Genomic DNA, 13,149 nt, shown 5'->3' on the forward strand with positions numbered 1-13,149 from the left:
TGCCGACTGTTGCCTTGTACCTCCGATTTATTATTTTTTGCTGAATGCCTGTGATCCCTGTGGGGTTCTTTGTCTGCCTACTGCTTAACTGATGCATACCCTGCGGTGTGGTTCCTGTTTCTGGTTGGCCGGGGGACCTTGGTTGCTGCATTGAGGAGTCCTTTATCATACAACACACACTGTTTATCTATATGCGTTGCTAGCCCCTGAGGAAGCGACTCCAGTCATGAAACATGTTGGGCATTTTCCTCACAGCTTGGACATTCCCCACCCTCTGAAGGAAGTAAATTGTATCTACCATCCCTACTTAACTTCCATTGGAACAGCCAGTAATTTGGTTGATGGGCGGGAACATGCTGTGTTTCAATTGTGCAATGCAAGTTTACATACATGTTTGATATGTTTTAGATGTGACATGTTAATAAAGTAACAATTGACTTTATCTTTTGTGGACCAAGTTTATGCGCCTAAAAAGTCCATTAGTTATTTTTTTGAAATATTTATCCTTTTTTGGGGACGTGGCACTATTCCTGGGTGTGACCTCCTACCACCTAATGGTCGTCCAGCATTTTTTGTTTACCCTTGTAGAGCTGTCAACCTATGGATAAGGTAGTGGTGGATGGACTACTACGGGGGCGGACTGACTATTAGGAAACTCGGGCCCTGCCCAAGGGCCTGGGGTCAGTAGGGGGCTCCATGAGATGCCCCTGGTACCTTTTTTATAGGCTTTTTTGAGTTTGGGCAAGGACACAGGGGCTTGCGATGGTGTCAGGACAGCCCTTAAGAGTGATAGAGCTTGCTCAGTAGCAAGAGAGTTCAGGTGAAATATGAAGTGAGAAGGCTGGAGTGGGGGCCCAGGAGATAGGCCTACCTGCAGGCAGGAGCTGAAAGGGAGGATCTCTCAGCCTCACCCGTCCCATGACAGAGGACAGTCTGGGAGGCAGGGAATGAGCCAGCCCAATGTAAGGCCTGAAGGCAGCCATCAACCCATAAACTTGCAGGACAGGACTGAGTGAGTAATCCCACACCCCCTGGGCCAGATAAGGGGAGAGGGCATTCTGGTGGGAAACCTGACTAACTGCCATTTGGGACTGCTGATTTTACAGTGGCAGACTCTGGTGGGTCCCCTTACCCAGGGATTACCTCAGGCAGCTGGGTGAAGAGGAGATTTCATCTGGGGTCTTAAGTGGTACACCAGGAGGGCTGGAGAGCTCTCCCAACCAAGAGACTTTGTTGTCTAATGGCCTCAGTTTACAGTTCCTCTGGGCATCCCATACACCCCCCAACCTCAACCACGTTCAATACCCCTTAATAAAATAAAAAAAAAAAACAAGCTCAAGGACTGTTTTCTGTCTCCTGTGTACAAGGTCTGAAGGAAATGCGGGTTGTCTAGCAATCCGGGACTATGGGGGACCTAAAACCCAGCAACTCCTAAGGGGGCAATACTACAAGAGCTTTCTATTCACGGCTACTGTCTCCCCATCTGCTGTGAAGATGTGAATGTGCTCAGTCAGTTCATTTGTAACTGCAGTGTAAGCAAAAATGGATGCCCCACTTGTGATTTGCATGAAAGAAGAGTAGCGTGCAGTGATTCATCTTTTTTGTGGTCTGTGAGGGTGTATCTGGTGCTATTATTTATCAAAGACTTTGTGCGCCGCATGGAAAAAGTGTTTTGTAGCGAAGAAGTGTATATGAATAGATAGAGGAGTTCAAAGAAGGTTGCGCAAAAGTTAGCTACCAAGAAGGAGCCAGACGCCTGTCCACGGCCGATAACAACAAGTGAAATGATTCTGTAGCATAGAAGAGTGACACAGGATTATGTGGCAAATCATTTGCAAATTAGCCATGGCTCTGCCTATGAAATGCATAAGACAGCGGGTCTCAACCTGTGGGTCACGACCCCTTTGGGGGTCGAACGACCCTTTCACAGGGGTCGCCTAAGACCATCGGAAAACACATATTTCCGATGGTCTTAGGAACTGAGACACCGCTCCTTTATCTGTCTTCAGGCGGGTCCGCCCACATGCAGATACTCTATGAAGTAGTGGTGAGGGCGGCCGGAGGGGCTCGGCAGAGTGTCCCGTACTTCCGGCTTTCTGCAAGCCCCTCACTCTGAACTAAAACCAGCATACTGACTGGCTCGCTCCCTCTTCCCTGTGCGTTATGAGTGGCCGACCAGGCTGGAGGTTCCTCCCCTGCAAGGGACAGGTCGGAGGTGCCCCGCTGCCGCCCATTGGCTGACCTTGCACCTGCTGCATGTTTCCCCGGGCGGGCAGCTGCTCACAACAGCTGGATAGATGTGAGCCGGGCCCCCCTTTGAGGGAGGAAGGGGGATCTGGTTACCCGCAGAGCATGTGCCCTACAGCCGCTCACCTCCCACGGAGGCTTCTCCTCACAGCACGAGGGCTGGCACCAGGGCCCGCGGCCCGCTAGGGGGAAGTACACAGCGTCCAGCAATCCCAAACTTTCCGGGGTCATAAAAGGAGCCTCAGGACAGACGACTTGGTGTGGGAGAGGGCTGATATCCCTGGAGGGGAGGGGGGGAATACTGGCCTACACGCTTCAATTTTACTATCAGATTCAATTGGCAATCAGATTAACTTCCGTTCCCATCAAATTCCTTCAGTCGATTGACCAGGGCGCAAAATGATCTACCGTTTGAATAATTTTATGGTTGGGGGTCACCACAACATGAGGAACTGTATTAAAGGGTCGCGACATTAGGAAGGTTGAGAACCACTGGCATAAGAGGTGCATCTGTGGCTCGTAGCTCATCCTAAAACATTTTTTAATGTGGGAATACGAAAGTTTGTTGACAGATGGACAAAGTGCATTGAAAAGTAAAGGAAGGGCCGGAGTAAGAAGAAAGAAGACCTGAACGAAGGGCCGGCATGACGGGTTAAAGGGGGTTGGGAAAGGCAGAGTCCCATTAGCATAAGGGGGAGTCAAGATAGTTAAGGAAGGAGTGGGGTAAGCTACGAGGGGTGGTCTTACAGGGTGTGGCAGGGGTTTTTTTCAGTCTGGAGAGAGTTTTCCCTCTTGCCCGCCCGTTGTTTTATGGTTTGCCTGGGTGGTGGTTGTGCCATATTGGTGCTGGGGGACGTTTGGCGAGGTGCAAGGTCCTCGTTGGTTACGGTGGGCACAAGAAAAGGCACTTTGTAGGAACCCGTCTGAGGTACGGCTTCCAGTTGTTCTGGTGGGGGTATCTGCGGTGGTGTCTCCGAGTCGGTGATGTTGCGTCTGGCGGCCTAGTTAAGCTGGACGCAGGTATTCATTTTTCTTGATGTCTATTGGGACCTTGCAAGAACGTATGTTTATACTGTGCTTTTCTGTTATTTAAAAATGTTATTTATTGATGGTTGTAATAAACGGCCATTAACTCCATTTGTTGTCAGTGTGGTTATTTAGGTTAAGGATTGGAGTAGATATCATTTGAGTGGGACTTACAAGCCATCTTTAGTCCCCTGGTCAAGAAATTATGGTGAAAAATTAGATATTTGTCTTTTCTAAATGTTAATTAAAATAAATTCTACAGCCAGACTGCGGATCATTTTTGACTCATCCTCGAATTTTATGCAATTGTTGCATTTGTGTTACAATTGTTTAGAAAGGGTTACAACCGTGGCTTTCATTTACTTTTTTTTCTTACATTAACAAATGTTTTATGAATCTACAGCTCCCCCAGCTGCACCAACACCAGTCTGATTCTTGACCAGCCACCCCCGGCAAGGTCAGGGAGTGTGGTATTTTCCCACCTCCATGAATGTGACAAGGAAATGCTCCAACTGCCAATGGTCGGCATAGAAACTGTATCCAAGCTCCAGGCAGTGTGGCTACAGCTCACTGTGTGTGGGGGAGGAAGAAGAAAAAAAAGCTGCAGTATCCTGTGGGGGAGGGGAGGCAGTATTGCTCACTACTCACCAGAAACCCCGTGGCTGTTCCTTTGATACATCCCCTAACTGACAGCAATTGTGGCCTTCGCCCTGCCGTGGGGAAAAAATATGGAGAAGAGGTATGCTTTAGTCTTTCACATATCCCTTGGGTGTTAATGGGGTGTAGGATTGTGAACAGCTGTCATGGACAGGAAACTGCAGGGTACATCCCCTAATAGTGGAGGAGGGGGAGGTAATACCATTTATAGGCTTTGCCTTCGAACTGGTTCCATTAGCATCTGTCTAGCAAGGAACAGTAGACTGGCAATTTGGGTTGGCTTCAGCAAGGAAAATGGCCAAAGTTGGCTTCACTGCCAAAGAAGGTCATTAGAAGGCTGTGTGGGGCCTCCCTCTGAGTTTCTAGGTTGTTATAGGTCGCATTGGTGTGTGTGTGTGGTTATCTCTTATCTGATATTGGCATTTGAATTCTATATCCTTAAAGCAGAAAGGCCCTTCAGTACAAGAAGGCTGAAGTTGAGGGTTAAGGCGCAGCAATGTTTACTTGCATGCAACAAAGAAAAGTCACAACTCTTCAGAGGGACATTGAACAGAAACAACCTTGTCCAAAAGGGAATCAAAAATGTATTTGTTTTATTTAATTATATATAACCCAGAATGTCACACAACAGAATACATCGACGCTTTACACGGGAGCTTACAGTCTAAAGCCCCGATTACACCCCCATACAAAAAACATTTCAGGGTCAACTTGAGGAGGCAACAGATATCCTTCCATAGCACGTTTTTAATCTTGGGTGGAAATTCAGGCAAAGTCCATTCAAATGACCCATGATGAAGTAAACTGACTTTCATGCAACCATGCTGCCCAGATATGACATAATCACTGCCATCAAAGATGATTCCAAAATTATTACTGGTCAACCACCAAGTGGGGGTGGAAAATACCAAATCCATGCATGAGTTAACTTTGTAACAAGTTACGGACCTAACATTTGCACTTTCCTTTGTAGTTGAGACTCTTTCAGCCATATTACAAACCCTCTGTGGCACATTACCAAATATCTTGTATCTTACTCTTCTATGAAGTAAGTTAGATGAGAAAACAGTGCGCCATGCCTTTCAAACTCGATTAACAAGCCTGGTTTGCGTACAACAGAGAAAAAGAGGTCTGGGATCAGCTTATCTTCTCCATTCTCGGTTCTTACAGAGGTGATACCTAATTCACCTCTCAGTTTATCAGTCAAAAAAATCATGTGCAACAATATCTGCCTATTGTCCATTAGAGCATCATACTGAGCCAAACTTTGGACAGAAATGGACTTCGTACCTTAGGGAAAAATATGGGTCAGGGCAGAGAAGCTCTACAGATCAGCTCACTGACACCTCCCCCTGATCTAGAAGACTTGGAGAAGTCTCTAGAGCTCAGTGGGTGGGGGTGAGCAGAAGCTTAGGAGGCTTGGCATGGTGTCAGGACCATGAAAAAATCATATTATGCAACAATATCTGCCTATTGTCCATTAGAGCATCATACTGAGCCAAACTTTGGCAAGAAATGGACTTTGTACCTAAGAGAAAAACAATTTGTTTCCTCAGAGGCCCAACCGGGTTCTCTCTTTTCTTTCCATACAGTGCTGAAAGAAAGAATCTAGTTACTATGAAAGACAAAAGACATTTTACTTAAAGCAATCCTGTCAGGGTGTGAAAACTTACTGCACTAATAACCTCAGAAAGAAGAAGCTTTATATTTACCTGTCTGGTCACTGGGGTGTTGCATTGGTACTATATGACACTTCTGGGTGTGTCAAATCAAGTGTCCCCTAGTGGCAATTCCTCTCACTGACCTTATGTCACTAATATGTCCTGTAAGAACATATGAGTCTGTGGAAGGCACCATAGCATTCAGTAGGGGAACACGCTGTTTGAAACACCCATTATATTTGGAGCTCTTCAAAAAGGTGAAGTTTCAGACCAAAGGCTGTAGGACAGGTAAGTATGAAGTTTCTTTTTTCAGAGGGTACTGGTGTAATCATTTTTACACCCCCTGACAGGATCACTTTAAATAAAATGGATTTTGCTACTCATAGTATCCAGATTTAGACAGCACATTGGCTAAGTGGTTAGCACTTCCATTGGCAGCACTAGGGTTGTTGGTTTGAATCCTAACCACAGCATCATCTGCCTGGAGTTTGCATATTCTCCCTCCTGGTTTCCTCCCATATGCCAAAGACATGCTGGTAGATTAATTGGCTCCTGTCTAAATTAACCCTCCTAGGTGTATCTATGAATGTGAGTTAGGGACCTTAGCGTGTAAACTCCTTGAGGGTTAGGGACTGATGGGAATGTACAATCTACATGTACAGTGCTGCATAAATTGTTGGCGCTATATAAGTACCTGAAATAAATACATTTAAATTAGAAAGGTGGGAGATTGATATTGGTGGCAGCTGGTGAAGATCTTCTATAAAACTCCTGGAAAGCTAAACTTTAGATTTCAAAGTATACACCTACAGCCAAAGCCTTTTATTTATAACACTTGGATACAGTGGTGAGGGTTTAAAACCCCCGTCAGGTTTTTTACTGCTGTTTGCATCTCAAATGGGGAGATTTACCTAGTTTATCTCTCATGGTGACCATTATCAAAAAGTGTTGGGAAATCCAACATGTTACAGCTGTCACCAAGACTGGAGGCGAGGGCAAATCTTCCAAGGGGAACAGGCAATTGAGAAGGTATTTCCTCTCATTGCGGAAAGCTTTCCTCTCAGTTCCTATCTCATGAACAAATAAATGAAAGGAAATCTGACCAATGGGATAAAGACCACAAAACAAAAAAAAAAACAACCTGACAAAAGTCCATACTCTAGACTAGGGGTGGGCAAACTTTTTGACTTGAGGGCCGCAATGGGTTCATATATTGGACCCGGGGGCCGGACCAAGAGTAGATGAATGATGTGTATGTGTCATCCATAGTAAGTATAGTAATATTCCCCCATAGTAAGCATAGTAATTAATCCCCCATATAGTAATTCATCCCCCATATAGTAATTCATCCCCCCATAGTAATTCACCCCCCATAGTAATTCATCCCCCATAGTAATTCATCCCCCATAGTAATTCATCCCCCATATAGTAATTCATCCCCCATAGTAATTCATCCTCCATAGTAATTCATCCCCCATATAGTAATTCATCCCCCATATAGTAATTCATCCCCCCTATATTAATTCATCCCCCATATAGTAATTCATCCCCCATAGTAATTCATCCCCCCTATAGTAATTCATCCCCCATAGTAATTCATCCCCCATATTAAATTCATCCCCCATATAGTAATTCATCCCCCCTATAGTAATTCATCCCCCATATTAAGTCCCCAAGTCCCCCCTGTGTCAATTCACTTACCTTTGCTCCGTGCGTTCCTCTCGCCGTGTTCCCACGCTGTTCCGGTGTAGCATGAAAATCTGTCTCCTATGAGGATCTGTCCCCCTCGACGTATCTGCGCATGTGCCAGTTTCAGGCATTAGCAGCCGATCGGCAATCTCCGGCACATGCGCAGATACGTCGAGGGGGACAGATCCTCATAGGAGACAGATTTTCATGCTACACCGGTCTTCAGGGTGGACTGTGAGAGGAGCCTAGCTCCGCGGGCCGGATTAAAAGGTCTGCCGGGCCGTAGTTTGCCCATTGCTGCTCTAGACTGTGTTTCTCAAACTTTTTTCGGTCAAGGCACCCTTTAAAATTATGGATAATCTCAAGTCACCCTTTAAAATTATGGATAATCTCAAATCACCCCAATCTAAAATGTAAAAAACTATTCTACACACATCCAGTACACCCAACGTTGGAGGTGATTTATTCTTCCAAAGCAAATGACACCTTTGCACACTGGTACCGACTAGTATTCCAGTGTGTCTCTCTCATTTTCTCTCCTTCACTCTGTTAATGTGATTCCAGTGCTGATGGAGAGGGGCAGGGGAGGGCCAAACAAGGATGATGTGCATGCACCCAACGTCCTCCTTATCAACTGATGATGTCATTGGTTGTTAGGGTTGTTAGGATGCTGGCAGGTAGAAGGTCATAAAAGTGCACAATAAAAAGCTGTGGCTTTGTGTACTAAAAGGCAGGATTGATCCACCTGCTGGCTTGTATATAATTTTTGGCCATTTTGCCAAGGCATCCCTGAAGAAGCCTGAAGGCACCCCAGGGTGCCTGGGCACCCTGGTTGACAAAGACTACTCCAGACTGCAGCCTGGGCGCGTGATGAGTGATGCGACCCACTCATGCTTTAAGGGAAAGGAAAAACTTTTTTTTTTTTAGCTTTACAACAACTTTAAATGTGCTGGCTGCATTTGTTTTCTTCTGTTTTCCCTTTTTTCCACCTGGTGATCCAGCCAGAAACACACTTCCCATCTTAAGGAGTCTCCACTCTTCATGGAGGAAGGAGAGAGACACCTTTGGACAGCAGCATTGTCAGCCCATGGAGGGGGTTGTGTTAAGCAGGCCATAGACGATGCAAAAACCGAATGATCAATCGACAGAAAAACAAAAGGTCATACGATTGTACCATCATTTGTTTTGTTTTTCTAAAAAAAATATCTAGCATGTTGGATCAGGTACTTTTGATTGCAGCATGAGGATCATGCATCGCAGCTGGCACACTAACAAATTGATGTTCATTTTCTAATGCAGTGACAAGGCAATCTGCAGGAGCAGGATGGAAATCTTCTTGAATGGACAAACTGCGAAGAGTGAATGTGATTTTCCTTCCAGAAAATCTTTCACTTCAAAAACAAATGTTAAAAGCAAACTAAATTTTGAATGAATTTTAATAATGAATGGTATTTGCAAAGGCACTGAATGCACCGATTCATTTTCATACAATTTTTCATACAAATGTTCATGCAAAAATCTTCCAGCGCATGGCCAGCTATAGATGGAATTGACTAGCAAATTAAAGCTAACATTTTTTATATTTCAATAGTTTTTATTAGTTTTAATCAGCATAAAACAGAGGCGACAAAACATGCCCCCACAGGGGCTATCAATTGCACCGATAAGATAAAAAACATAATAATAAAAAAAAACCAGTGCTCTAACTCCAAACAAGGCAGAAGATACGCCCACGCAGGGGCTATCAATGGCACATAGGTTACAATGACGGTAATGAAATTCTAACTGTAAATAAAGGCAGCTGTCCACTGTCACCCAAAAACTAATAGAAAAGGGGAGAAAGAAAGAGAAGAGAAAAAAAAAAGAAAAGGGGGGCAGGGGTCCACCATCAAATGCCAATGCCAAACGCCATTACATCCCCATACTAGCCAAAGGAAGCGTGGGAAAGGCATATTGCAACCATAGTTCCCATATTTTCGAAAATTTACATTGGGAGTCGTTGCATATACTCGACATCTGTTCGTTGAGCATCATATTGGTCATACGATCCCGCACCCCCTGAAAAGGGACAAACGGACTCTTCCAGGCCTGAGCAATTGTTCTGGCGGCCGATAAAAACAAATAGGACGCCAACTTCTGCTGATGAGCCAAGAGGCCCGGTATGGGGCAATGAAGCAAAGCATACCGAACATCCCGGCGTATGGAGAGATGAAACAACGTGAAAAGGAGGCCAAATACACGAGACCAAAAACGGACCAGTCTCGGGCATGACCACCAGGTATGCAAGACATCGCCACGATGGCCACAACCCCGAAAACATCGATCACTACAGGCAGGGTTAGCCCGGGCCAAACGAGCCGGAACCCAGTACCAACGAAACAATACCTTATAGGCTGCCTCCAGTGTGGTCATATTAAATGAGCATTTAGCTATGAGTGACCAGGCCTTATTCCAGTCCTCCGGATCCACAGCCACTCCCAGGTCACGCTCCCACTGAACAACATATGAAAAAGAAGTATGCGACGGCGTCTGTTCAGAGCTGCATAAAGAAGGGAGATAAGGCCCAGGGCGCCCGGGCGCTGCTGGCAAAGCTGTTCAAAGGCAGATTTCTGGTATGGAAAAGCAGAAGTGCGCCGTAATGAGAGCAGCCAGTGCCGCAATTGAAGGTATCGAAAAAATTCCGCCGGGGGAACATCCCGGGACTCCCGAAAAAGATCCCAGGTTGGGAAGGACCGAAAAACCAAAAAGTGTCGCACCTGCGAGAACCCATTAGCCACCCACCAAGAGAACGCCCTTGGGTGATCTAAACCCGGTGGGAAAAGAGGGTTGTTAACAATTGGGAGCAAAGGCAGAAAGGGTGACATCAGGCCACTGGAAAAGCTAACATTTTTTAAGCAGTTGCAGCAACATTTTTTTTTCTGATAAATGTTTTACATAAATAAATAAAAGCTGACCATTGTAAACATCCCTGTCAGTGTTAAATGATTCATCTCAACCCTCTAACTGCCACTTTTGCTGGACAGCTTGGCTTGGTAAAAAGAAGTTGAAAAATACCAAATTTACTGGCAGGATCCTCAGGTAAAAATAGAGAATTAAAAGCCGTAAAAAGGAAATCTATTGTATTGTTTAATGCTCTAACAATAATTCCAATTATAAACTCACAGAAAAGCAATGGCTTTGCATTCCTTCCAATTTTACAGAATGTAAAAAAATTGAAAGCAAAACTTCTTTACACGTCCTTATTGTTAATTTCCTACCTTTACTGAATATGGCATCCATCTTCTAGTTCACTTAGTAGTTGCACTGAAATAACCTATTCATTTTCAAATTAAAGCATGAATTCTCTTTGGTTTCCTGTTTGTAAAACCACTGGCTGTTATGCCTCCTATTTCCCCAGCCACTGGTCTTGGCACATCCCTCCTGTAGTTCTTTCTCCAGGAAGCAGTGATGTAATTCAGCCCTACTTGCTGTGGTGGGCAGACTGAGACTCTCAAGACACATTCAACATGTACAGGCCTAGTCTACCCGCCCACATTCACTACAATTCCCTGTGGCTGATGGGAACTAAGAAAAATTAATAATAGCGCCTATGGTCAAAATTATATAACTTACTAATAGTGTACCAGCTGCAAAAAATCACCATATATAAAGTGTACCAATAAATAAATAATTTGCGCTAGTAAATGTGTATAAATATATAAATGTATATAAAGAAATCATCAAATCATAAGTCCAGAAAAAAATATATATATATGCCAATACCACAAAAAAATATAAAAAAAACTTTTAAGTGCAAAAAACTTTTGTGCAAAAAAGTGTCTAAATATGAAAAATTTCACCAAAAAACCTTGATAATATAATGGCAGATCATCCATAAATATATCTTCAGAAACGGAAACTCTGCAACACACCGATCCTCATCGATCGAAATAACAGGATGAAAAACTTTATAGTTAATCGAAAATCCACTTCTCCAATAGATAAAGGACCACCTTCAAACGTATCCATGGGGGGAAATGCCAAGCAGTCGAGAGAAACAGAAAGACTTCATGGTGCAATATTATAAGAACCATGCGCAGTAGCTGGCAGCCAAAAACGTAATGACGTCACATCAATCAAGCTCCGCCCTCCGCCCTAAGCTCCGTGAGGACGTCGATGACGAAACGCGTAGGGCGGAGCTTGATTGATGTGACGTCATTAAGTTTTTGGCTGCCAGCTACTGCGCATGTGCTGAGTAGCCAGGCTCGTTTATGTGATTGCTGTTATGCTGTTGATGCTGGTGTCGGCTGGGACACCTCTTGAGTAAGTGCAATGAGTACCTAATAAAGGAATTGGTTTTTATAATATTGCACCATGAAGTCTTTCTGTTTCTCTTGAGTGCTTGGCATTTCCCCCCATGGATACGTTTGAAGGTGGTCCTTTATCTATTGGAGAAGTGGATTTTCGATTAACTATAAAGTTTTTCATCCTGTTATTTCGATCGATGAGGATCGGTGTGTTGCAGAGTTTCCGTTTCTGAAGATATATTTATGGATGATCTGCCATTATATTATCAAGGTTTTTTGGTGAAATTTTTCATATTTAGACACTTTTTTGCACAAAAGTTTTTTGCACTTAAAAGTTTTTTTATATTTTTTTGTGGTATTGGCATATATATATATTTTTTTCTGGACTTATGATTTGATGATTTCTTTATATACATTTATATATTTATACACATTTACTAGCGCAAATTATTTATTTATTGGCTGATGGGAACTGTAGTTTCCTGTTTACTGCAGAGAGAGAGAGGAGAGGACATTATGTAATCACTGCTGTTACACATCTTCCTCGGTGGACCAGATGCTGTTATCTTTTAAATTACAGAGATGAGGTCATGAAAATCCAATCAGACTTTTCTCCTCAATGGTAAGGAATTTTAAAATTGTATTAACCATTTAGTGTTTTGTGTAGGGGGTGTACTGATGGGTGATTTTTTTTTTTTTTTGCCTATCCCGGAGTTTTCCTTTAATTAAAAAATGAATAATTCAGGTATAACACACACAATGATGATCAAGTTGATTTTTCTTATTTGTCCTGCAGCAAATCATATGATCCATGAAATTATAATTTTTATTGTTGCAGAAAATCATAGGATCCATGAAATGATCATTTTTATTGTTCCTGAAATGCTTGGTTCTTCACAGATCACACAGACTTGAATGTAAATATTTCAGCAAATTAAAAATGAAAACGGCAGTTTCTTTTTGTTCCAATGTTTGTTCGAACTTATGTGGTTGGTACAACTTTTACGAAAAATAATTAAAGATTTATCACTTTGTCCTATACCAGTGGTTCTCAACCTTCCTAATGCCGTGACCCTTTAATACAGTTCCTCAAGTTGTGGCGACCCCCAACCATAAAATTATTTTTGTTGCTACTTCATAACTGTAATTTTGCTACTATTATGAATCGTAATCTAAATATCTAATACGCAGAATGTATTTTCATTGTTACAAATTGAACATAAGTAAAGCATAATGATTAATCACAAAAACAATTATAATTATAATTCATGAAGTGTCGTTTTACCTCCAATCCTGCTGCTTTCTACACAGTAGCTGCTTTTAACAGAGTAGCTGCTTTCAACACAGTAGCTGCTTTCAACACAGTAGCTGCTTTCTACACAGTAGCTGCTTTTAACAGAGTAGCTGCTTTCAACACAGTAGCTGCTTTTAACACAGTAGCTGCTTTCAACACAGTAGCTGCTTTCAACACAGTAGCTGCTTTTAACACAGTAGCTGCTTTCTGCACAGCAGCTGCTCTTTACACATGTGCGACTGGTCCACATACAGTTGCAAGAAAAAGTATGTGAACCCCTTGCGATTAC

General features: G+C 43.3%; 1 protein-coding gene across 1 annotated transcript in view; it reads left to right on the forward strand.

Annotated features, from left to right (window-relative positions):
* Positions 1–3,911: 3,911 nt before the first annotated feature.
* CCDC71 (coiled-coil domain containing 71) overlaps positions 3,912–13,149 on the forward strand; it is a 122,840-nt gene continuing 113,602 nt past the window's right edge. The window contains exon 1 of the mRNA XM_089690711.1: positions 3,912–4,012. Within this exon, the coding sequence (XP_089546837.1) occupies positions 4,002–4,012 (11 nt within the window). The 5' untranslated portion in view covers positions 3,912–4,001. The remainder of the gene's footprint in view (positions 4,013–13,149) is intronic.

Source organism: Staurois parvus, unplaced genomic scaffold (assembly GCF_062004578.1).
Source record: "Staurois parvus isolate SC_StPar_1 unplaced genomic scaffold, SC_StPar_1.0 ptg000540l, whole genome shotgun sequence".
Taxonomy (NCBI): Eukaryota; Metazoa; Chordata; class Amphibia; order Anura; family Ranidae; genus Staurois; species Staurois parvus.